At 35.0% G+C, this 23,231-nt stretch overlaps 1 protein-coding gene across 1 annotated transcript in view; it reads left to right on the forward strand.

Moving 5' to 3' along the window:
* The window catches only part of LOC106102999 (solute carrier family 2, facilitated glucose transporter member 1-like), a 24,747-nt gene extending 6,368 nt beyond the window's left edge, over positions 1–18,379 (forward strand). Inside the window, exons 2-12 of the mRNA XM_013282627.1 lie at positions 8,239–8,337; positions 9,377–9,537; positions 10,247–10,357; positions 11,590–11,677; positions 12,850–13,063; positions 13,676–13,734; positions 14,010–14,211; positions 14,897–15,033; positions 16,205–16,307; positions 17,216–17,316; positions 18,159–18,379. Coding sequence (XP_013138081.1) covers positions 8,239–8,337; positions 9,377–9,537; positions 10,247–10,357; positions 11,590–11,677; positions 12,850–13,063; positions 13,676–13,734; positions 14,010–14,211; positions 14,897–15,033; positions 16,205–16,307; positions 17,216–17,316; positions 18,159–18,296 — 1,413 coding nt within the window. The 3' untranslated portion in view covers positions 18,297–18,379. The remainder of the gene's footprint in view (positions 1–8,238; positions 8,338–9,376; positions 9,538–10,246; positions 10,358–11,589; positions 11,678–12,849; positions 13,064–13,675; positions 13,735–14,009; positions 14,212–14,896; positions 15,034–16,204; positions 16,308–17,215; positions 17,317–18,158) is intronic.
* Positions 18,380–23,231: the final 4,852 nt, after the last annotated feature.

Here is a 23,231-nt window from a genome sequence, read left to right on the forward strand (position 1 = left end):
AGTTATGCCGTAACACACATAAAAAAAAAAATAAAAAAAAAAATATACCGTCGAATTGAATACCTCCTTCTTTTGGGAAGTCGGTCAAAAACCGTCAAAATCATTTCGATCAACCGTTAAGATCATCTTTTACTGGTTATAACTAGTTTCTTATTATTATTACTGGATATTTAAGTTAAGTGTATCGACTGAACATTTATATTATCTATTAGAGGGTTTGTATTTAATATATTGATTTTCCAGTCACGAGTTTAAAATCGGAGGTGTCATTTTATCTTTACTATCTTACTAATATTATAAATGCGAAAGTTTAGATGGACGGATGTTTAATAGCGTTTGTAGCCTAAACGGCTGAACGGATCTCCATGAAATTTGGCACAGATATAGAGCATAGTCTGGAAGAACACACAGGCTACTTTTTATCCCGGGAATAGTTACGGTTCCCGTGGAATTCATTAATTTAGTTTTTTAATGTTCATTCGATCATTCTGCAACGATTCAACATATCTTATTGAAATTTGGCACAGATATAAAACAGAGTCTGGAGTACACATAAGATAAACTTCATCCCAGAGAAATGTCCGCTTCCCGAGGGATACGTAGCTTTTTGTAATTCATATAGTTCGTTTGTTTTCTAATACCACGCGGACGAAGTCGCGGGCAACAGCTCTTAATAATATAAATGCAAAAGTTTAGATGTATGTTAGAGTTTGGATCCCAAACTGAACGTATCTCGATGTCTCACATTGATGTAGAGGATAGTCTGGAAGAACGTAAGGCTACTTGTTTTTTTTAATTTGACACGCTCGGAGTCGCAGGCTAGTACTCGTATAAAAATGCGAAAGTTTGGATGGATGTTTGTTAGAGTTTGTAGTCTAAAAGGCTGAACGGATTTCAATGAATTTTGGTATAGATGTAGAAGATAGTCTGGAAGAACATATAGGCTACTTGTTTTTTTTCTTAATTTGACACGGTCGGAGTCGCATGCTAGTATAAAAATTCGAAAGTTTGGATGGATGTTTGTTAGAGTTTGTAGGCTAAACTGCTGAACGGATTTCAATGAAATTTGGTATAGATGTAGAGGATAGTCTGGATAGGCTACTCACTTGTGTTTTTTTAATTTCACGGGGACGAAGTTGGAAGTAACAGCTAATCTGAACTTGTCTATTATATCTATACTATTATAATAAAGCGTAAACACACTTCTTTGTTGCCTAAGTTGTCAGCAATTACAGCATGTTTTTGAATAACTCTTTTTTTTAATAAAAAGCCCTACACTTACGTCACGCTTTAGGCTATATATTTTAATTAGGGGGTAAATTTTGGATAAAAAACCTAATGTGGGAAAGAGACCATAAGTTGTTGCCAACATCAACGAAGCAAGATTGCCATGGTTTGTCATCATCATGTCATTTTGACATTTGCAATTGATAATTTGACACGTGGATGAAGTCGCAAGGGAACAGCTAGTATGATATACATGGTGTAATACACCTGGTACCGCAGGACATAGAGAAATCAGCCATTTTAATCGTGTTAAGCGTGCCAGTTATTCCATTTGACTGATATCTGTTCTCAGTAAGCGTCAAGACATCGAATACCGGTATCGTATATCGTACTAAGAAACCATATCAACTTAGTCCCGACGAACGTGTGAAGAATAATTTTTATTTGTCATCTATATGTCGATATCCGACCATAATCGATATAATTTTTATGATAATTAACTTTATAACTACACTATGTTGCTCGTGACTTCGTTCCTGAGAATTAAAAAAATCGGTTCAGTAGTTTTTGAGTTATTTCCATTTTTTTCCACTCATCTTTCTCTAATACTAGCTGTTACTTGCGACTTCGGCACAGTGGAATTTAAAAAAAAATGAAGCCTATGCTACTCACAGATAAATTACCTTTCCAATGGCGTAAGAATTATTAAAATCGGTTCAGTAGTTTTTGAGTTAATTCCATTTTTTTCCACTCATCTTTCTCTAATACTAGCTGTTACTTGCGACTTCGGCACAGTGGAATTAAAAAAAAAAAAACTAAAAATAAAGCCTATCCTACTCACAGATAAATTACCTTTCCAATGGTGTAAGAATTATTAAAATCGGTTCAGTAGTTTTCGAGTTATTTCAATACATACAACAATAAAAATCTTTCCATTCACCTTTTTGACCGACTTCCCAAAAGACGGAGGTATTCAATTCGACGATATATATATTTTTTTTATGTGTGTTACGGCATAACTCCGCCGCTAGTGGACCGATTTGGATAATTCTTTTTTTATCCGAAAGGTAATGATTGCAGGTGGGTCCCATTTTTTTGTTTAATTTTTGGAGTCTAATTGTAATACTAGCTGTTACTAGCGACTGCGTCACCGTGAAATTAAAAAAATAATAAAAATCGTTACTCACAGATAAATTCCCTTTCTAATGGTGAAAGAATTATTAAAATCGCTTCAATAGTTTTTGAGTTATTTCAATATATAAAAAAATACAAATCATTCCTCTTTATAATATTAGTATAGACTTACTTTCGTCCTCGACATCGTCAGCGTAGAATAAAAACAAAGTATCTTGTGTTCTTCCAGATTATCCCCTACACTACATTTATGCTAAATTTCATACAGATTCTTTCAGGAGTTTAAGCTACAAACACTAACAAACATCCATCTAAACTTTCGAATTTGTAATATTTTGCCTGGACACCGAAAAGAGTGCAGAGTGCCCAAGCGCCTATTAGAGTCAACTAGGACGTAGATCACGCGTTGACCGAAACTAAGATGGCAAGATGCCATGAATGCTGACATTTTTAAAATCAAAAGAGACCTTAAAAATGTCGGCATTAAGGACTGGAAACAAAGAGCCCAAGATAGACCAGTGGTAGAGCCCGCTTTAACATCTTCGCACAAATTGGCCGGCTCGCCCGGTGTAATACCACGACCACACAGAAAACAGGCGTCAAGTGGAAGTAATTCCGCGTTTCGTCTGATGAGTGTGGTGCCGGAGGCCTAATTTTAGTCCCTTTCCCTTTCCACCCTTTTCTTAAGAGAAAGGATGGGAAGGAAAAGTGGATTTGACGGTGGAGGAGACGCATAGGAAGGGTAAATGTCCTTTTAATGTGCGTCTCCTCCGTCAATTATGGGTAGGCAACGCATCTGCAATTGCAAATGTCTATGGGCAGCGGTCGCTTTCCATTTCGGTGGATTCAGGTGGCCGCTTGCTCGTTTGCCACCTTATGTTATAAAAAAAAAAGACGATATGGAGGAATTTACTGGACCAGGCCCAGGCCCAGGCCGTTGTAATGCCTCTGATGATGACCTAAAAGCATGTGATTTTTTTACGTTATAGCACAAATATTTACACAAAAAGATTGTTTTTTCGATAACATGAAATAGATTACGCTTGACATTTTAAGGTTGATATTGTTTATGTTCAAAATTATCTGAAAACAAACTAAGTTACTTAAACAACTGAAAACGAATTATTGTTTTTTATACTAATTACTAGTTTTCGCCCGCGAATCCTTCTGCCGAATTAAAAAAACAAACGGAAGTAGCCTTTCTTCCATTTTATTTTACACCTATACTAAATTTCATTGAGATCCGTTCAGCGACTTAAGCTACAAACTCTAACAAACATGCATTTAGCACTTGTCTTGTAATCTACAGGTCTTGTGTTCGAATCCCGCTGTACCAATGTGGTCTTCGATTTTTCGAAACTTTATCTTATTTCTTACTAATATTATAAATGCGAAAGTTTAGATGGATGGATGTTTATTAGCGTTTGTAGCCTAAACGGCTAAACGGATCTCCATTAAATTTGGCACAGATATAGAGCATAGTCTGGAAGAACACATAGGCTACTTTTTATCCCGGGAATAGTTACGGTTCCCTCGGGATTCATTAATTTAGTTTTTTAATGTTTACTCGATCGCACTGATATAAAAAAAGTCTGGAGTACACATGGGGTAAGGTTCATCCCCGAGAAATGTCTGGTTCCCGAGGGATACGTAGCATTTTGTTATTTAAAGAGTTCGTATGTTTTCTAATACGACGCGGACGAAGTCGCGGGCAACAGCTAGGTAATACATAATTAGACTTTCTTACAGTGAAGGAAAACATCGCGATACCTGCACATATTGGCGAAGAAATTCAAAGATATGTGTGAAGTCAACCCGCAATGCAGCGTGGTTGACTATGGCCTAGTCACCCTAACTTAGGGTAGGCTCCGTGCCCCTCAGTGGGGACGTATAGCTGGTGATGATGATGCTGTTACTAAATGAAATGTAAAGCTTATTGGTGAAGTCGCGGACAACAGCAGGTATGCGAAGTCGGGTGTGGTTACCAGTCGAATAAAATACATATATGGAAAAAAGTTCTTTTGACATATCCATGTCGTTCAAATTCAAGGCTAACAACTTTGAGGTTATATCACTGTCTTAAAATATAATATTATGTCATGTCTTACATCTATACTAATACTGTTGCCCGCGACTACGTTCGCGTGGTATTAGAAAACATACGAATTATATAAATAAGAAAAAGCTACGTATCCCGGGAACCGAACATTTCTCGGAGATGAACCTTATCCCATGTGTACTCCAGACTTTTTTTTATATCTGTGCCAAATTTCTATAAGATATGTTGAACCGTTGCAGAATGATCGAGTAAACATTAAAAACTAAATTAATTAATCCCACGGGAACCGTAACTATTCCTGGGATAAAAAGTAGCCTATGTGTTCTTCTAGACTATCCCCTACATCTATACCAAATTTTATCGAAATCCGTTCAGCCGTTTAGGCTACAAACTCTAACTATCCATCTAAACTTTCGCATTTATAATATTAGTAAGAAATAAGATTATTAAGAGGAAAGATTGCATCTTTGTATGTATTGAAATAACTGAAATACTACAGGGTCGATATTGAAAATACACTATTAAAAAGCTACGTTATCACTGAGTAACATAGGCTATATTTTTTTAAAATCACGCGGGCGAAGTCGCGTGTAACACATACTCATTAGCATAGTTTTTATCTCTACTTCCGTATACAAAAAACCACTGCAGTAAAAATTTACGTCAATACAAACTCTACGTAAGAATGATTAAAGTACTCATCGAAAAACATTGACACAAGATATTACATTGTCACCGTTTAATAATGAATATTGTCAGTTTGAAAAGTAACTAGCAATTATCTAGCTGTTCCCATACGACTTCATCCGCATAAAATTGTTGTCAAATTATCAATTGCAAAAGTCAAAATGACATGACATGACATACCTTGGCAATCTTGCTTCCTTGATGTTGGCAACGACTTATGGTCTCTTTCCCACATTAGGGTTTTTATCCAAAATATTTACCCTTAAGTTTAACGGCGTGAAAATATATGGCCTAAAGTGTGACGTAAGTGTAGGGCTTTTTATTAAAAAAAGCGTTATTCGAAAATATGCTGTGATTGCCGACATCTTAGGCAACAAAGAAGTGTGTGTTTACGCTTTATTATAATAGTATAGATATCTGTTGTCCGCGACTTCGTCCACGCTGTATTAAGATAAAAAGGAGCTTATAGTCCGTCTGTGTCGCTACCCTTCAGTGAAAGTTCGGTCGAAATCACAGTTCCAGAGATTATTTGGAACAATCGCGGCTTGCGGACAGACAGACATACAAAAATATTAGCAACGCAGATACATCATCTTCCCGAAAGCTGGAATTTTTCTTTTGGTATTACAGACACTTCAATTTTATTATAGTTAGGTATTGATAGATTATAATTGTCTTAGACAAATTAAATACTAGAGCTTATGTCTGACTTTGTCTGCAAAGAATTAAAATTTCACCCTGACCATTAAGTCGTTTTAGAGATACTTAACAAACGTTCATATAAACTTTTGCATTTATGTTAGTACTAGCTGTTCCCGTGCGGCTTCATCCGCATGAAATTATGAAAATTTTATTTCGTTGTTTACATTTGTCAAATTATCAATTGCAAAAGTCAAAATGACCTGACATGACATACCTTGGCAATCTTGCTTCCTTGATGTTGGCAGCAATTTATGGTCTCCTTCCCACATTACGGTTTCAAACATATACCCCCTAAGTTTAATAGCGTGAAAATATATAGCCTAAAGCGTGACGTAAGTGTAGGACTTTTTATTAAAGAAATAATTAATCAAAAATATGGTGTAATTGCTGACATCTTGTGCAACAAAGAAGTGTGTGTTTACGTTTTATTATAATAGTATATATTATAATATGATGCATTCGACAATTATCATCTAGTCCGTTTACAAAATGACTGAATTAAAAAACGTTCGGTAACGAAACACGTAACCATTTCAATACGAAAAAACCTATCTGTTGACCGAGTGCTTACAGTGGCAATGACCTCGACGTCATTCGATAGAACCTGTTTTATTCACTCGGAACCTATGACTAGTTGATCTTTAAGATTATTTACACCTTTGACTAATCAATTGCATAACTGTCGGAGGCCCAACTTTAGTTCCTTGTCCTTCCCACCCTTTTCCTCATAAGAATAGGATGAAATGGACACGTGGATTTGATGTAGGAGACGCATTGATTGGAGAAATCTTACTTACTAATATTATAAATGCGAAAGTTTAGATAAATGGATGGATGTTTTTTCTGGTTTGTATCTTGATAAAATAATCTTGATAAAATTTGGCATAGATGTAGAGGATAGTCTGGAAGAACACATAGGGTACTTGCTTAAGTTTTTTTTTTAAATTACGCGCGAACGGAGTCGCGGTCGACAGCTAGTATCCTATATGTACGTCTCCGTCAATTAAGATTAGGCAACGCTGCAATTGCGGATGTCTATGGGCAGTCGCTTCGCCATCTTCGGATTCAGGTGGCTGCTTACTCGTTTGCCACCTTATAATGTAATAAATCTGTTTAGTCATCCAACTAAAAATCGAATAGTGGTAGTAAACTCATAGGAATCAAAGCGTGGGTTACCAGTTGTGCGATAATTTAGTCAAATGTCTGCGTTTTTAGGCAGGAAACGCATCATAAATGCGAATGATTAGTGGTCGCTTCGACTTTAGTGAATTCAGGTGACCGCTTGCTCTTTTTTTTTATATATATTTTTTCATAATATAAGGTGGCAAACGAGCAAGCGGCCACATCAATCCACCGAAATGGAAAGCGACCGCTGCCCATAGACATCCGCAATTGCAGATGCGTTGCCTACCCTTCATTAATGGTGGGGGAGACGCACATAACGAAGACATGCGTCTCCTCCATCGTCAATCCCACTTTTCTTTCCCATCCTTTCCTCTTAATAAAAGGGTGGAAAGGGACTAAAATTAGGCCTCCGGCACCACACTCGTCAAACGAAACGCGGAATTGCTTCCACTTCACGCCTGTTTTCTTTGTGGTCGTGGTATTGCTGGGGCGAGCCGGCCCATTCGTGCGAAGATGTTAAAGCGGGCTCTACCACTGTAAAGTTTCGTTTGACACTTTATGATATTTTCGCCTACGTAAAATTAAAACATAACAAAAAAATATAGCCTATCTACTCAGTAATAACGTAGCTTTTTAATGGTGAAAGAATTTTTGAAATCGGCCCAGTAGTTTTTGAGTTATTTCAATACATACAAAAATACAAATCTTTATAATATTAGTATAGACTCGGTGTTCTCATGCAGCTTTATCCGCATGATATAAAAAGGCTGCTTTGCTGCTATTGGCAGCATTGTAGTTGTTCCTTTCCCAAATGACGGGTTTTTTCAATTCCAACCCCTAAGTTTAATACCGTGGAAATATATAGCCTAAAGCGTGTCGTAAGTGTAGGGTTTTTTTATTAAAGAAAGAATTATTCAAACATATGATTGACACCCTTCATAACTAAGTAGTGAGTTACGATTATATTAGTAGTAGCTTGCGCCACGACTCCGTCCACGTGGAATTAAAAAACAAAAGTGAGTAGCCTTTGTTATACCAGACTATCCTCTACATCTATACCAAATTAGCTGTTGCAACTTCGTCCGCGTGGTATTAGAAAACATATGAACTATATAAACAACAAAAAGCTACGAATCCCACGGGAACTATGTAGTAGCCTATGTGTTCTTCCAGACTATCCTCTACATCTATACCAAATTTCATCGAAATCCGTTCAGCAGTTTAGGCTACAAACTAACAAACATCCATCTAAACTTTCGCATTTATAATATTAGTATTATAGTTAGTTATTGTTTGTTCCTCAGGGTATGAATGTGCGGCTCGCGTTCGCAATCTTATCATCAGCGTGCTGGTCTGCTTTCCAACATGGGTATAACACTGGAGTCATCAATGCACCACAAGCGGTAAGTTCCTATCCACTGAAGGGCTCGGAGCACACCCTAGAACTACCTCACAACTGTTTAGTCACGCTTTGATTTATGAGAAATAGACAGACTACTCGATTTTTAGTTGTCCATAAACAGTAGAAGGCTGTGAAACAATCGACAGTTGTGTGATAGTTCTTAAGGTAGGGCGAGTAATAGCGAACGCCCACGGCTAGACCTAAGGGCATCACAGATTTGCGAACACACACAACTTTGTTTTACCCCTCCCCTATAAAAGGGGAGACTAAAGACATTTGAAAAAGCATAGACGAGACAGTGATTTTTCCACCGGTACTTTCTCTGAAAGGTACTATATCAGTCAACTTTAGTACATTTACATGTAATAAAACGTGTTACAAATTTATTATTATTTGCAATCAGTCTTGAAAACTTCAACAAACAAAACAAACAAAATAATTTAATAACATTTAATGGTAATTAATTTAAATACAAATAACTAGCTATCGCCCGCGATTCTGTCTGCGTGGAATTAAAAAAAAACTAAAGTGAATAGTCCATGTGTTTTTCCAGACTATCCTCTACATCTGTACCAAATTTCATCGAAATCCGTTCAGCAGTTTAGGCTACAAACTCTAATAAACATCCATCTAAACTTTCACATTTATAATATTAGTATGAAGTATGATTACAGTGATATTTGGTTTTGAGGATGTATCAATAGATGGCGTTATGAGAAGGCATGAATCGCATGTAACAAGAAGGAGTTTAGTTCTGAGTGTGGTACACCGGTAGAGGTAGACAGAAAGAGGTGGATGGAATGCGTGAAAGATGACATGATCAAGAAGGGAGTGACTGACGCATGATAGAGTTATTTGGAGGACGAAAACCCGTTGCGCCCTTACGGGAATAGAATAAGGCAGGGGAGATAATGACCAATAGATGGCGTTATATGTGAATTTTTCAAGAGAAGTCAAATGCCTTCTCTCTATTTTATGAATCTCTGGGGAGACGGAAAACACTAAACACTAGCCTAATTCTTTTTACCGTTCAATTTCAGGTTATGTCAAAATGGTTGCAAAGAGAAGCCTTAACAGGCACCAATATCACGATTGACGCTGACGATGACCCCAAAGTGACAACCATATGGTCGGTGACAGTCTCCATATATTGCGTGGGTGGCATGATAGGTGGCATATTGACAGGCTTTATAGCTGACAGGTTAGTTTATTTATATCTACTATTACTTACTTACTCTTCTATACTATTTTTTTTATAACATAAGGTGGCAAACGAGCAAACGGCCACATGAATCCGCCAAAATGGCGAAGTGACTGCCCATAGACATCCGCAATTACAGATGCGTTGCCTACCCTTATACGACGGAGGAGGAGAGGCACATAAAGACGATATTTCCCCTTCCCATGCATCTCCTCCACCGTCAAATCCACTTCCCCTTTTCAACCTCTCCTTATAAGAAAAGGGTGGTAAAGAGAAAGGGACTTAAATTAGGCCTCCGGCACCACACTCATCAGACGAAACACGGAATAGCTTCCATTTCACGCCTGTCTTCTGTGTGGTCGTGGTATTACTGGGGGCGTGCCGGCCCTGCAGTGCTAAGCGGGCACTACTACTGTCGAATTAAATTAATATATAAATTATTATAATAAATTATCTATACTTTTATACTAATATCATGAAGAGGAAAGATTTGTATTTTTGTATGTATTGAAATAACTCAAAAACTAATGGGTCGATTTTAAAAAGTTTCTAATATCGTAAATAAACACTTTCAATTGAAACCAACCAGTGACGTTGTAACATAAGTTTCGACAGGACCGAAAGTTTCGGCTTTTGGACAGAACCGAAACTAGATTTTTTAGAACTACCGAAACCGAAAGTTCGATCATTATTACTAATTATGTTCCAGATTCGGTAGAAAAGGTGGTTTATTACTGAATAATGTTTTTGTATTCCTCGGAGCGGCGTTCCAAGGTTGTTCCAAGGTCGCCAATTCAGCTGAACTTCTCATAATAGGCAGGTATGTTGAGATACTCGTATATTTTTAAAATTGAATACTTCTATAGTATTGAATATTAATTGGTAAATTGTCTGATAACTATCCCACGTGTAAAATATCCTATTTTGTTCCCTTATCTGACAGTGACGTCATAAGCTATCTGAGCCTCTATCACCCAGTGGTGGGACAGGGAATACAGCCAGTAAATGGATGTTTGTTAGTTTGTATTCTTAAATGCTGAACGGATTTCGATGATTGCCATACATGTAGAGGATAATTGTTTTTTTTTTTTTTAGATAGACTTCAACAAATATAGTTTTATTTTTTAATGCACAGAAACCGCGGGCGAAAGCTAGTATCTATACTATTATAATAAAGCGTAAACGCACACTTCTTTGTTGCCTAAGATGTCAGCAATTACAGCACATTTTTGAGTAACTCTTTTTTTAATAAAAAGCCCTTACGTCACGTTTTACGATATATATTTTCACGCCATTAAACTTAGGGGGTAAATATTTTGGATAAACACCCTAATGTGGGAAAGGGACAATAAACTACAGGCTGCCAACATTAAGAAAGCAAGGTTATTGCAACTGAGGATTTGACAAATGTAATTTTTTTTTATAATTACATGCGGATGAAGTCGCACGGGAACAGCTAGTATACCATATATAAGTAACGTTTCAAAATATACACTACTTTTAATTTGTACTACGTTTTGGACGTTTCAATAGTTTGTTACAAAACTTGGTTTCTTAACGCAGATATAACTTATGTAGTAATTTCAATGACTATCGCTTATTTGTAACTTATTTCGTAAGCCAATATAAGTTACATTCTCAAGTTTGTTACTTTCACATTTATATTGTTAAGATTATATTAATTTGGGTCAAGTGACTTGCCTTAAAAGGCTTTTTATGACAATATAGATTTAAAAAAAAAAATATTATGTTGTCAATTTAAATTGAATTATAAGTACAGTCAGCTTCTCTCGGGATATTGAAATTGGCTTACATAATTTAAATAGCTTTTGCCCTGCTCTGCGTGGGATTAAAAAAATGGAAGTAGTCTATGTGTTCCAGATTATCCTCATGTATGAAAATCATCGAGATTCAGTTTAGAATACACTATTTCTATGAACTTATAAGATTTACAAACTATTAAAATTTTAATTATCTGAAAAAATTAAAAAAAAAAAATTTGTTACAACGCCATCTATCGTATAAGGCGTTACTAATATCTTCTATTTCCAGGTTACTGATTGGAATCAACAATGGTTTGAACGCTGGATTAGCTCCGTTATATTTAGCAGAAATTTCACCAGTTTCTATGCGTGGCTCGGTAAGAATATATATATATTTATTAGATTATATATGCCCATTTTAATAAAAAAATTAACGATTTAACGTCCTATTTATGTAATAAAAATGTCATATTTAAGTAAATTAGTACTAAATTCTTGTAAATTTTAATTAACTAGCTGTTCCCATGCGACTTCATCCGCATGAAATTATGAAAATTTTACTGTTTTGTTTACATTTGTCAAATTCAATTGCAAATGTCAAAATGACAAATCATGGCAATATTGTTCCTTGATGTTGGCAGCAACTTATGGTCTCTTTCCCACATTAGAGTTTTTATCCAAAATATTTACCCCCTAAGTTTAATGGCATTAAAATACATAGCCTAAAGCGTGACGTAAGTGTATGGCTTTTTATTAAAAAAAGAATTATTAAAAAACATGGTGTAATTGCTGACATCTTAGGTAACAAAGAAGTGTTTGTTTACGCTTTATTATAATAGTATAAATATAGATATGGAAATAATTAAATCTTAAAAATGTTTAACAACACGTACAGTCAGAGAATTTGTCGGTGTTCCACTTTGAAACTATACGCACATTTGACTAAACTGACACAACTGTTGTACGATCGTCGATTGTTTCGCAATTCAACTATTTAGTTGCACAACTAAATATCGAGTAGTGTACCTTCATAGCTAGGAATCATAGCGAAACTAAACAGTCGTTCGATAGTTTAGTCAAAGGTCAATAGATTGTTACGCCAATTGAACTGCTTACTTGTACAAGCTCGTAGGAATCAAAGCGACAAAACTGTTGTCCGATAGTTTAGTTTCAGCTGTGCGCACGCTGTTATAAACTGCGTTGTTTGGATTATTCCCAACCGTCACCCCGCTTGGACCCCACTTGAGAATAAAAAGTTTCATCCGTCCCACCTTTTAGTCACACTATCACCAATAAGGTGACAGATGAAACGAAATGATGATTATGAAATAAAATAAGTTCCAACCATCCCCTCGTCGCAAAAGGCAGGACGGATGAAGCTTTTTATTCTCATCTGTCCCCATGTGGGGACAGAGCGGTGTCACGGTTGGGAATAGGCCCGTTGTTTTTGTTCCATGTCTCGTTTTACAATGTTCAAACGTTTTGAGGTGGAACACCAACAATTACCCCAATTGTACTTTGCAGTACAATTTCGATTTATTATTCACAGATCGGTACAGTTTATCAGTTAGTGATTACGATCACTATCCTATTATCACAAGTACTAGGTCTAGAAGCAGTCCTAGGTACAGACTGGGGCTGGCCCTGGCTGCTAGCCGTGACCGCTATTCCCGCGGTCATACAATGCCTCACTTTACCTTTGTGTCCTGAATCACCTAAATATTTGTTACTGAATAAAGGACAGGAATTACATGCGCAAAGAGGTAGGTTTATTTACTATATACTTGTGTTTGTGCTAGGATTTAAAATACTTATATATAACTACAGTTTAAAAGTGTTAGTGCCCGCTTTAACATGTTCACACTGTAGCGCCTTCAGCAATACCACGACCACACAGACAGGCGGGAAGTGGAAGCAATTCCGTGTACTGATGAGTGTGGTGCCGGAGGCCTAATTTTAGTCCCTTTTCCTTTCCACCCTTTTCTTAAGAGGAAAGGGAAGGGAACGTGGATTAGACGGTGAAGGCGCATAGGAAGGGAAAATGTCCTCTTTATGTGCGTCTCCGTCAATGAAGGGTAGGCAGCGCATCTGCAATTTCATTTCTGTGGATTAAGGTGGCCGCTTGCTCGTTTGCCACCTTATAATATAAAAAAACTAGCTTGCGCCCGCGGCTTCGTCCGCGCCGAATTAAAAAATAAGTATAAGTATTCTATGTGTTCCAAACTGTCCTCTACATGTATGACAATCACCGAGATCCGTTCAACATCCATCCATCCATCAAAACTTTCGCATTTATAAAATTAGTGATATTTTTCTTCATTCTGCGTTGAAATATCGCGGGCAAACGATATAAGGATTTTTCATTATATTTTCAGCTTTGAATTGGTTAAGAGGAGATGTCGCTGTTCACGGGGAGATGGAAGAAATGCATCAGGTAGATTTCCCTTTTTTATTAGTCTACTGATTATTAAACAATTAATATACTTACATATTTGTAACTAGCGATATTAATTTTACTACTGCACTAGAGATCTCGTCACTTGTCAGGAATGCGCGCCAATATTCCAATCCTTCTGATGACATTGACAGCTGTCAGTTAGAGATGTGACGTTTATGCCAATATTCTAGTGTTGCGCCAATTTCTGCAGCGCGGTACTAATTTTCTTCTTAACAATATATATTGTTTTTATTATTATATTTTTATTGCAGGAAGCAGAAAAGAACAAAATCAGTAAGAAAGTGACTTTCCGCGAACTGGTCAGTAATAGACAACTCCGTCAGCCGCTGACCATAGCTATTGTTGTGATGATCGCCCAACAATTCTCAGGAATCAACGCTGTTATATTCTTCTCTACTGATATCTTCAAGAAAGCTAAACTCAACGAAACTCAATCACAGTACGCGACTTTAGGTAAGTGACACAGGATTATTCCCGTCTCCCCGCTCTGTCCTCACGTGGGGACAGATGAGAATAAAATTTTCATCTGTCCCACCTTTTAGTTTCACTGACACCAATAAGATGACAGTTCAAAATTAACTCAACCACAGTACACGAATTTAGATAAGTAACACAGGGTTATTCCCGTCACCCAGCACTGTCCCACGTGGGGACAGATGAGAATAAAACGTTTTATCCGTCCCACCTTTTAGTTTCACTATCACCAATAAAGTGGTAGATCAAACTTAACTCAAACACAGTATATTACTTTAGATAAGTAACACAGTTATTCCAGTCACCCTGCACTGTCACCGCGTGGGGACAGATGCGAATAAAAAGTTTCATCTGTCCCACCTTTTAGTTTCACTATCACCAATAAAGTGATAGATCAAACTTAACTCAATCACAGTACACGACTTTAGATAAGTAACACAGGATTATTCCCGTCGCCCCTCTCTGTCCCCTCGAGTGGACAATGAGAACAAAGATTTTCATCAGTCCCACCTTTTAGTTCCAATATCAGTAATAAGGTGAAATATCAAAATTAACTCAATCACAGTCCCCGCGTGGGGACAGATGTGAATAAAGTTTCATCTGTCCCATCTTTTAGTTCCACTAACTAAGGTGACATATCAAAATGAACTCAATCGCGCTTCAGGTATGGGAGCGATGAATGTGGTGATGACAGTGATCAGTCTAGTGCTGGTGGAGGTCGCTGGCCGCAAAACGTTGCTGCTCACTGGCTTCACTGGCATGATAGTCTGCACTGTCGGACTGTGTATCGCCGGGTTATATGTAAGTATGACATTGAAAACACTTTAAACGCAAACTTCGTTAGCGTGGAATTTATTATACGTAAATACTACAGTAAAACCTCGATAAGTTAAAGTTCAAGGGAAACACAAAATATTTTAAGTTATAGAGGTTTTAAGTTATCAAGGGTCTTTGTAGAGGTTTTGGGCTCTGGTGGGAAGGGAACATATTATTTGAAGTTATAGAGATTTTTATGTTACCGAGGTTTGAGTTTTGAGGGTCTACTGTATTATAAATACGATATCTTAAATTGAACGTATCGATAATAGGCAATATACATATGAGAAATTGGACCAAACTTATTTTAAGCATTCTTTATTACTATAAAAACATTCCTGTAAATATTTTTTTTAAATGTAATGTGATTTAGTGGCAAAATTGAATGATTAAAAAGTGTATTTTTTCAAATTCCCTCGCTAAGTTCTAAAACGCACACTATTGCTCGAAGCAAGTGGCTTATCTAATATGGCGTCGCTGTGTTGACAATACACAGTTCATTTACGTTAGTTTATATAGAAATACACTCTTGAAGTATTTTACTGTAAACACGATATCAAAACCAACTTTAAAATAAAAAATTAATGAATAGATTTATTAATTACCACTTATTTGTACCAGGAATAATAAAATGAATCGATTTTTGACTTTTTGACCTTGAGATACTTTGTTGTGTTTTACGTCGAAGTGACATCTGAGCGTATGTTATGAATGGAATAAGACGTTTGACGTCAATTGTCTCATGACAACTTCGATCCCGTTTTAGTCGCTCGAAAATGGTCGCAATTTTATTTTATTATTTTTAGCTCATAGGTTGAATATTTTCGCGTCAAATTTTTTTCTGGTTATTTTTTAAAAAGTAGAATCGTTTACAAAAAAAAAATGCATATTCCCTATTGGTTAATGTAGAGTCTGGAAGATAGGATGTTTTTGTTAATTATTCTATACAGACAGAGTCGTGTGTAACATTTTTGTATATTTTCGACCGACTTCCCAAAAGAAGGAGGTACTCAATTCGTCTGTATGTTTTTTTATGTGTGTTACATAACTCCGCCGCTAGTGGACCGATTTTGATAATTCTTTTTTTATCCGAAAGGTAATGCTTGCAAATGGGTCTCATTTTTTTGTTTGATTTTTTTTCTTGTATACTTTCCAGACAGAACATATGTGGGTGTCATATCTCTGCATTGCGCTTGTTATCTTGTTTGTGGTGACATTTGCTGTAGGTCCGGGTTCCATTCCATGGTTCCTTGTCACGGGTAAGTTATTAAAAGGTATATTTTCTTAAATACTAGCTATTGCTCGCGACTTCGCGTGAAACTAGAATAATATAGCCTATGTTACTTACAGATAAATTACCTTTCTAAAGTTGAAAGAATTTTTAAAATCGACCCAGTTTTTAAGTTATTTCAATACATACAAAAATCTTTCCTCTTTATAATATTAGTATAGATTATTGGCTCCTATGTAAACTGCTGTAAGTCACATTTTTAAGGTTTGCATATTTATTATCTCTTTGTATTTTTTATTGAAATAACTCAAATACTGGGTCTATTTCAAAAATTCTTTTACTAATAAGATACTTTGTCAATAAGTAATATAGGCTATTTTTTAATTTATTGAGACGAAATCGCAAGGAAAAGCTAGTCAAATATGCAGCTGCTTTAGTTATATTATTGGCTCCTATGTACACTATTCTAAGTCACAATATCGTTGTTTTGATTTTAATTTTTAAAAGATCAGTAAACTTTATAAATCAAGTTAAATTTCATTGTTTTAATCGATACAAACTTGTGTGTTTATACACTAGCTGTTGCCCGCGACTTTCCGCGTGGTAATAGACAACATACGAACTATATAAATAACAAATAGCTACGTATCCCGGGAACCGGACATTTCTCGGGATGAAGCTTATCCCATGTGTATTCCACACTTTGTTTTATATCTATGACAAATTTCAATAAGATATGTTGAACCGTTGAATGATCGAGTAAACATTACAAAACTAAATTAATCCCACGGGAACTAACTATTCCCGGGATAAATAGCCTATGTGTTCCAGACTATTATCTAAACCTGTGCCAAATTTCATCGAAATCCGTTCAGCAGTTTAGGCTACAAACTAACAAACATCCATCTAAACTTTCACATTTATAAATAATTCCAGAATTATTCAACCAAGCAGCTCGACCCGCGGCCTCTTCTGTAGCAGTAACTGTCAATTGGACAGCAAACTTTATAGTTGGACTTAGTTTCTTACCGTTATCAGTAAGTATATATCAACTTGCCCTTATCCCTTAGAGGGTAGACAGAGTATGTACTCTTCCATACATCTCTATCAGCCATATCTACACTCCTTTCTTAAGCATATCCTCTTTCATACCAATATTTTCTTCAGTCTTCCTCTTCCTTTGTAGCCTTCTTAACACCTTTGAAATACTAGATTTTTCTATATTAGCACCAAGTCTAACCTTGTAACCTATACTATTATAATAAAGCGTAAACACACACTTTGTTGCCTAAGATGTCAGCAATTACACCATATTTTTGAATAATTCTTTCTTTAATAAAAAGCCCTACACTTACGTCACGCTTTAGGCTATATATTTTCACGCCATTAAACTTAAGGGGTAAATTAATTGGAAAAATCCTTCATGTGGGAAACGGACCATAAACTACAAGCTACTTAGTCTAATTTTTGTCAAAATTAAAAACTATCCAGTATATTTTTCAATGTTTTTCCAGACTACCCTCTATTATGTCAAATTTCATCGAGATACGTTCAGCTGTTTAGGACAAACTAACAAACATCCAAACTTTCGCATTTTTAATATTAACAAGCGTTTCGTCTGATCAGTGTGCCGGAGGCCTAATTTTAAACCCTTTTCCTTTCCACCCTTTTCTTAAAAGGAAAGGATGGGAAGGAAAAGTTGACTGTGGAGACGCATAGGAAGGGGAAATGTCCTCTTTATGTCCGTCTCCGTCAATGAAGGGTAGGCAGCGTTGCAATTGCGGATGTTTATGTGCAGTCGCTTTCCATTTCTGTGGATTCAGGCCGCTTGATCGTTTGCCACATTATATTATAAAAAAATAACTATTTTTTGTTCCAGTTGGTGCTCGGTATGAATACATTCATAATATTCGCAATCCTGCAATTCCTGTTTTTGTTATTTATAAAATGTAAAGTGCCTGAAACAAAGAATAAGACTGTAGAAGAAATAACAGCAATGTTTAGACAACAGATATAAAGTTACTCATCATCCACTTGCCCTTATCCCTTATGGAGGGTCGGCACAGTATGTGCTCTTCCATACATCTCTATCAGCCATATCTGAATACACTCCTTTCTTAAGCATATCCTCTTTCACACAATCCATACTTTCTTCGGTCTTCTTCCTTTGTAGCCATCATTCAATCTTAACACTTTCAGGTTTATGTCATATATATATATATATATCATACCACGCTAACCTTTTGCTTCTCAATTTCTCCACCATTGGCGCTACTTTCAAACTTCCTCTAACACATTCTTAACTTTATCCAATCTTGTCACACACATCCATCTTAACATACGCATCTCAGCTACATGCTAAAGTTACTCTACTTAGAAATCTGTTAATCAACATTACGTTCAATTAGGGTTGTAACGGAACTACGCTTCCGTTTCCGCATCCGTAAGTGCGGAAATTCCGCAAGAAATAACATCGCTTCCGTTATTTTTTACGGAGTTATAACGGAGGTTAATGTCTAACGCGAGTGGGGCGATTAGGTACCGTTTATACGTAAATTAAATAACTATAATTGTTATATATTTACATAATATACTGTATCTTGTAATTATATACTTTTAGATAACTTATTTATTGTTACTGTCGCTTTAAACTCAGAGCAACACTTCTCGTCAGGACTTAAGATGCGCGCCAAATCCATACTTCTAGTGACATTGACAGCTGTCAGCTAGGGATGTGACGTTTATGCCGATAATAGTGTTGCGCCAATTCTATACCACGGTACTAATTTTTGACCGACTTCCCAAAAGGAGGTCAATTCGTCTGTATGTTTTTTATGTGTGTTACATAAATCCGCTGCTAGCGGACCGATTTTGATCATTCTTTTTTTTTCGGAAGGTAATGCTTGCAGATGGGTCCCGCTTTTTTGTTGGATTTTTGGAGTCTAATGTTCTTAACAGTACCAATCTGTATTTTGTATTAACGTAGTTTGAGTTTTTGTTTCTTTAATAAATCGAAATTAATATTGACCTCCGCTTCCGCAAAGGTGAAACATTTTAACGGAAACGGATGCGGATACGGAGGGCCGTATCCGCATCCGTTTCCGTTAAAACGTCCGTTACAACCCTAGTTAAATACATAAACAGTAACAATCTCAAGGGATCAAATCAGAATCAAATCTAGGGTTTTTTAAATATATTTGTATGAAAAAAATATCGGTATTTTGTACGAGAGCTTTTATTATTATTTTTGTATTTGAAGGAGTTTTTTTTTTAATCTAGGCAATTTGTATTTACACTACTTAGAATACCGCGGATTTCCAAGACTTTAACAGTGGTAGCCCGCTTTAACATCTTCACTGTAGGGCTCTCACGACCACACAGACAAGTGTGAAGTGGAAGCAATTCCGCGTACTAATGAGTGTGCCGGAGGACTAATTTCAGTCCCTTTCCAAACTTTTATTAAGAGGAAAGGATGGGAAGGGAGCGTGGATTTGACGGTGGAGACGCATAGGAAGGGGAAATGTCCTCTTTATCTGCGTCTCCGTTAAAAAAGGGTAGGCAGCGCTGCAATTGCGGATGTCTATGGGTTGTCGCTTCGCCATTTTGGTGGATTCACATGTGATTCTCTTTTGCTTCCTTATGTTATAAAAAAAAATCTTTAAAACCACCAGAAATAATGTAGCTAAGTTATTTTTAAGGGCAGTAAAACTAAATTGTCATTATAACAAGATCCCAGTCGGTTTTTGCCTTGTCTTGTGTTGATTTTTTTATATTTTTTTAACAAGTAAAGATAATAATGTTCTTTTTCTTGTTAAGTTTTTCATACTATGTCGATAATTATAATTTTTCTGTTACAAGAACAAAAAAATTGACTTTAGTCGTGTTTTTTTTTATTTGCAAAGACTTGTCGAGTAAATTTTCATTTTATTGCATTTTTAGTTAATTTCGTATACGTAATATTTTACTATGACCTTGTTTTAATGCATATATGTATCTCTTTCATTCATTTTAACAAAGTAAAGGAGAAATTATAGTGGCCGGAATAGTTGGCACGTCAAGAAAAAGAGTACCTAAACCCCTCATGTGCCAACTTAAACGTCACTATATTTTGGATTTTAAATTCCTCAGTACCTTTTACATGTAGATTTAAAATCTAGATTTAATGACTTAATTTATAACCTAATTAAATCCAGTATTTTTATAATCATTTTTATACTACTTATTTTTACTAAAAATGCTTATTTTTAAAAAAAACTTAATTTACAAAAAATGCGATTTTTACGATTTTTCGTAAAAATCACATTTTTTGTCTTAGTATTATTTACATTGGAGCCGACAATTATTAAAAAAAAATCAACATATAAGCTTTTTGTATATTTAGTTTTGTTATTTTAGAGCACACCTTTGACTAAAATATCGCACACCAGTTGTGCGATAGTTGGTTTCGCAGTAAACTGTTTAGTTGCACAAGTAATCGAGTAGTGTGTATCAAAGCTCATAGGAATCAAAGCGAGGCTAAACAATCGTGCGATAATTTAGTTTTTATGCGATTTTTTTATAGATTGACCTCATTTTTCTAATGCTTTTGATATTTCCATGACTCTTATAAACTATTATGAGTTTTTGCGACTTACTTCTTTTTTGTTTTGAAAAATAACTTGAAAAATAATGTTTTTTTTTGTCTGTTTTATACGTAATTGTTTTAATGTTTGTAGTTTTGTTTTGTATAATTCTATTTTCATACACAATTCACATAGGATTTTTTATGTTTTAATTAATTTTAAAGGTAGTGTTATATTTTTTTACTATTCGATTTTGAACAATATAAAAATCATGTGACAAAAAAAAATCATTTTTATATAGAAAATTACAAATAGTTTTATTTATTTGCGAACACATATTTTTTATTTGTATTTTTTAACATTTTTTAAAATTATCATCGATATTAAGATTATTGTTACTCATTATTTTTTAAGGATTTTTTTTGTATTAATTAAAAAAAAACTTAATTTATTTTAACATGTTTTAATTTATAGACATTATAAACATATAGTAATTCAAATATTTGCTTTTACAAGAAATAAAAATTTAAAAAATCGATTTTTTTTTTTAGATTTTTTTTTGTATCAATTGTATTTCATAATACTGATTAAAATTAACCCTTAAACATGATTTTTTTTATTTAATTATGAAATAAATACTACATTATAGGTTTTGAGTCACAGATTAAGGGAAAAATAATAAAAAAAAACATCTTGGCTTCAATAAAAACTATCTTTTTGTTTGTAGACTTTTGGCAACAATAATGCATTTAAGGGTTAAAAAAAAGTGAAAGAACTCAAATTCCTTTGAGCAAATTAACAAAAAAGGCAATTAACGAACTCAAACTGAAACAGAACCCTAACAACAATTTGATCAAAATGCATTTTTAAATCTTAGTTTCATACATAATTACATTTCCTACTGCCACTCTGAGATTCTATTTAATCTACACTAAGGATTAGTTTAGTGAATCTTTGAGTGGCAGTCTTAGGTTGTGGAAGCATTTAATATTAGTGTGACAAGCTTATTTGGTTTTAAATATTCTAACAGAAACTTTAACGGGTCAGATAAACATGTCGCACTATAATATAAATAAGAATATAAATTTATTTTTGTAAAAAATAAAGATTTGAAGTATCTTTTATTTGGCTTTTTATTTACTACCTTACTCTCAGACAAGATTATTATCTTAGAAGTTAGAAGCAAGGTCGCCAGCCGATGACCTAGGCTGGGTTTCGACGTACAAATATGCACAAAATGTACAGTATATCAGGTAAAGACGTACACTGGACCAGATTCCTTGGTCGAAAACTTTAGGATTTGACCCAACTTACCTCTACCCAAAGTTGTTTCGTTTGGACGCTAGTTTGCTAATTACTTTAGCCTTCCCCTTCCGAACAGGTGGAATCCAAAAAAAAAAAACAAAAATGAGTAGCCTATATGTTCTTCCAGACTATCCTCTACATCTATACCAAATTTCATCCAAATCCGTTCAGCCGTTTAGTGTACAAACTAACAAACATTAATCTAAACTATAGCATTTATATTATTTATTAAAATATCTCGAAAAGAATAAAATAAATTATAATTTTGTTTCTTAAACCATTTTTGTGGAACAAACCTTTGTCATAAAATCACCAGAGGCTCGAAAACACGAATTTGGAGACAGTTTTAAATCATTATTTTTGCAACCTCTGTACAAACACCGTCAAGTTTTTTCTCATGTAAATGATAGTATAATTTTAAAAGTCTTCGGCGAATAGTCTCGATAATAAGCAATATGCATATGACGCCAAATTGTACCAAACTTTTTTTTAAGTATACTTTAATACTATAAAAACATTCCTGCAAAGATTTTTTTAAAATATAATGTGATTTAGTGGCAAAATTTAATCATTAAAAAGTGTCTTTTTTCAAATTCCCTCGCTGAGTTCTAAAACGCACACTATTGGTTGAAGCAAGTGGCTTATCTAATATGGCGTCGCTGTGTTGACAATACACAGTTCATTTACGTTATTTTATATAGAAATACACTGTTGAAGTATTTTACTGTAAACACGATATCAAAACCAACTTTAAAATAAAAAATTAATGAATAGAATTATTAATTACCACTTATTTGTACCAGGAATAATAAAAATGAATCGATTTTTGACTTTTTGACCTTGAGATACTTTGTTGTGTTTTACGTCGAAGTGACATCTGAGCGTATGTTATGAATGGAATATGACGATTGATGTGTATTATTTTTAGCTCATTGGTTGAATATTTTCGCGTCAATTTTTTTTCTGGTTATTTTCTAACAACTAGAATCGTTTTTAAAAAAATACACTAAAAACAAAACAAAATGCACTAAAAACAAAACAAAATATTCTCAAAAAAACAGTACACTAAAAAGTAACGAAATAAT

This window comes from Papilio polytes, unplaced genomic scaffold (assembly GCF_000836215.1).
Source record: "Papilio polytes unplaced genomic scaffold, Ppol_1.0 DF823879.1, whole genome shotgun sequence".
Classification (NCBI taxonomy): domain Eukaryota; kingdom Metazoa; phylum Arthropoda; class Insecta; order Lepidoptera; family Papilionidae; genus Papilio; species Papilio polytes.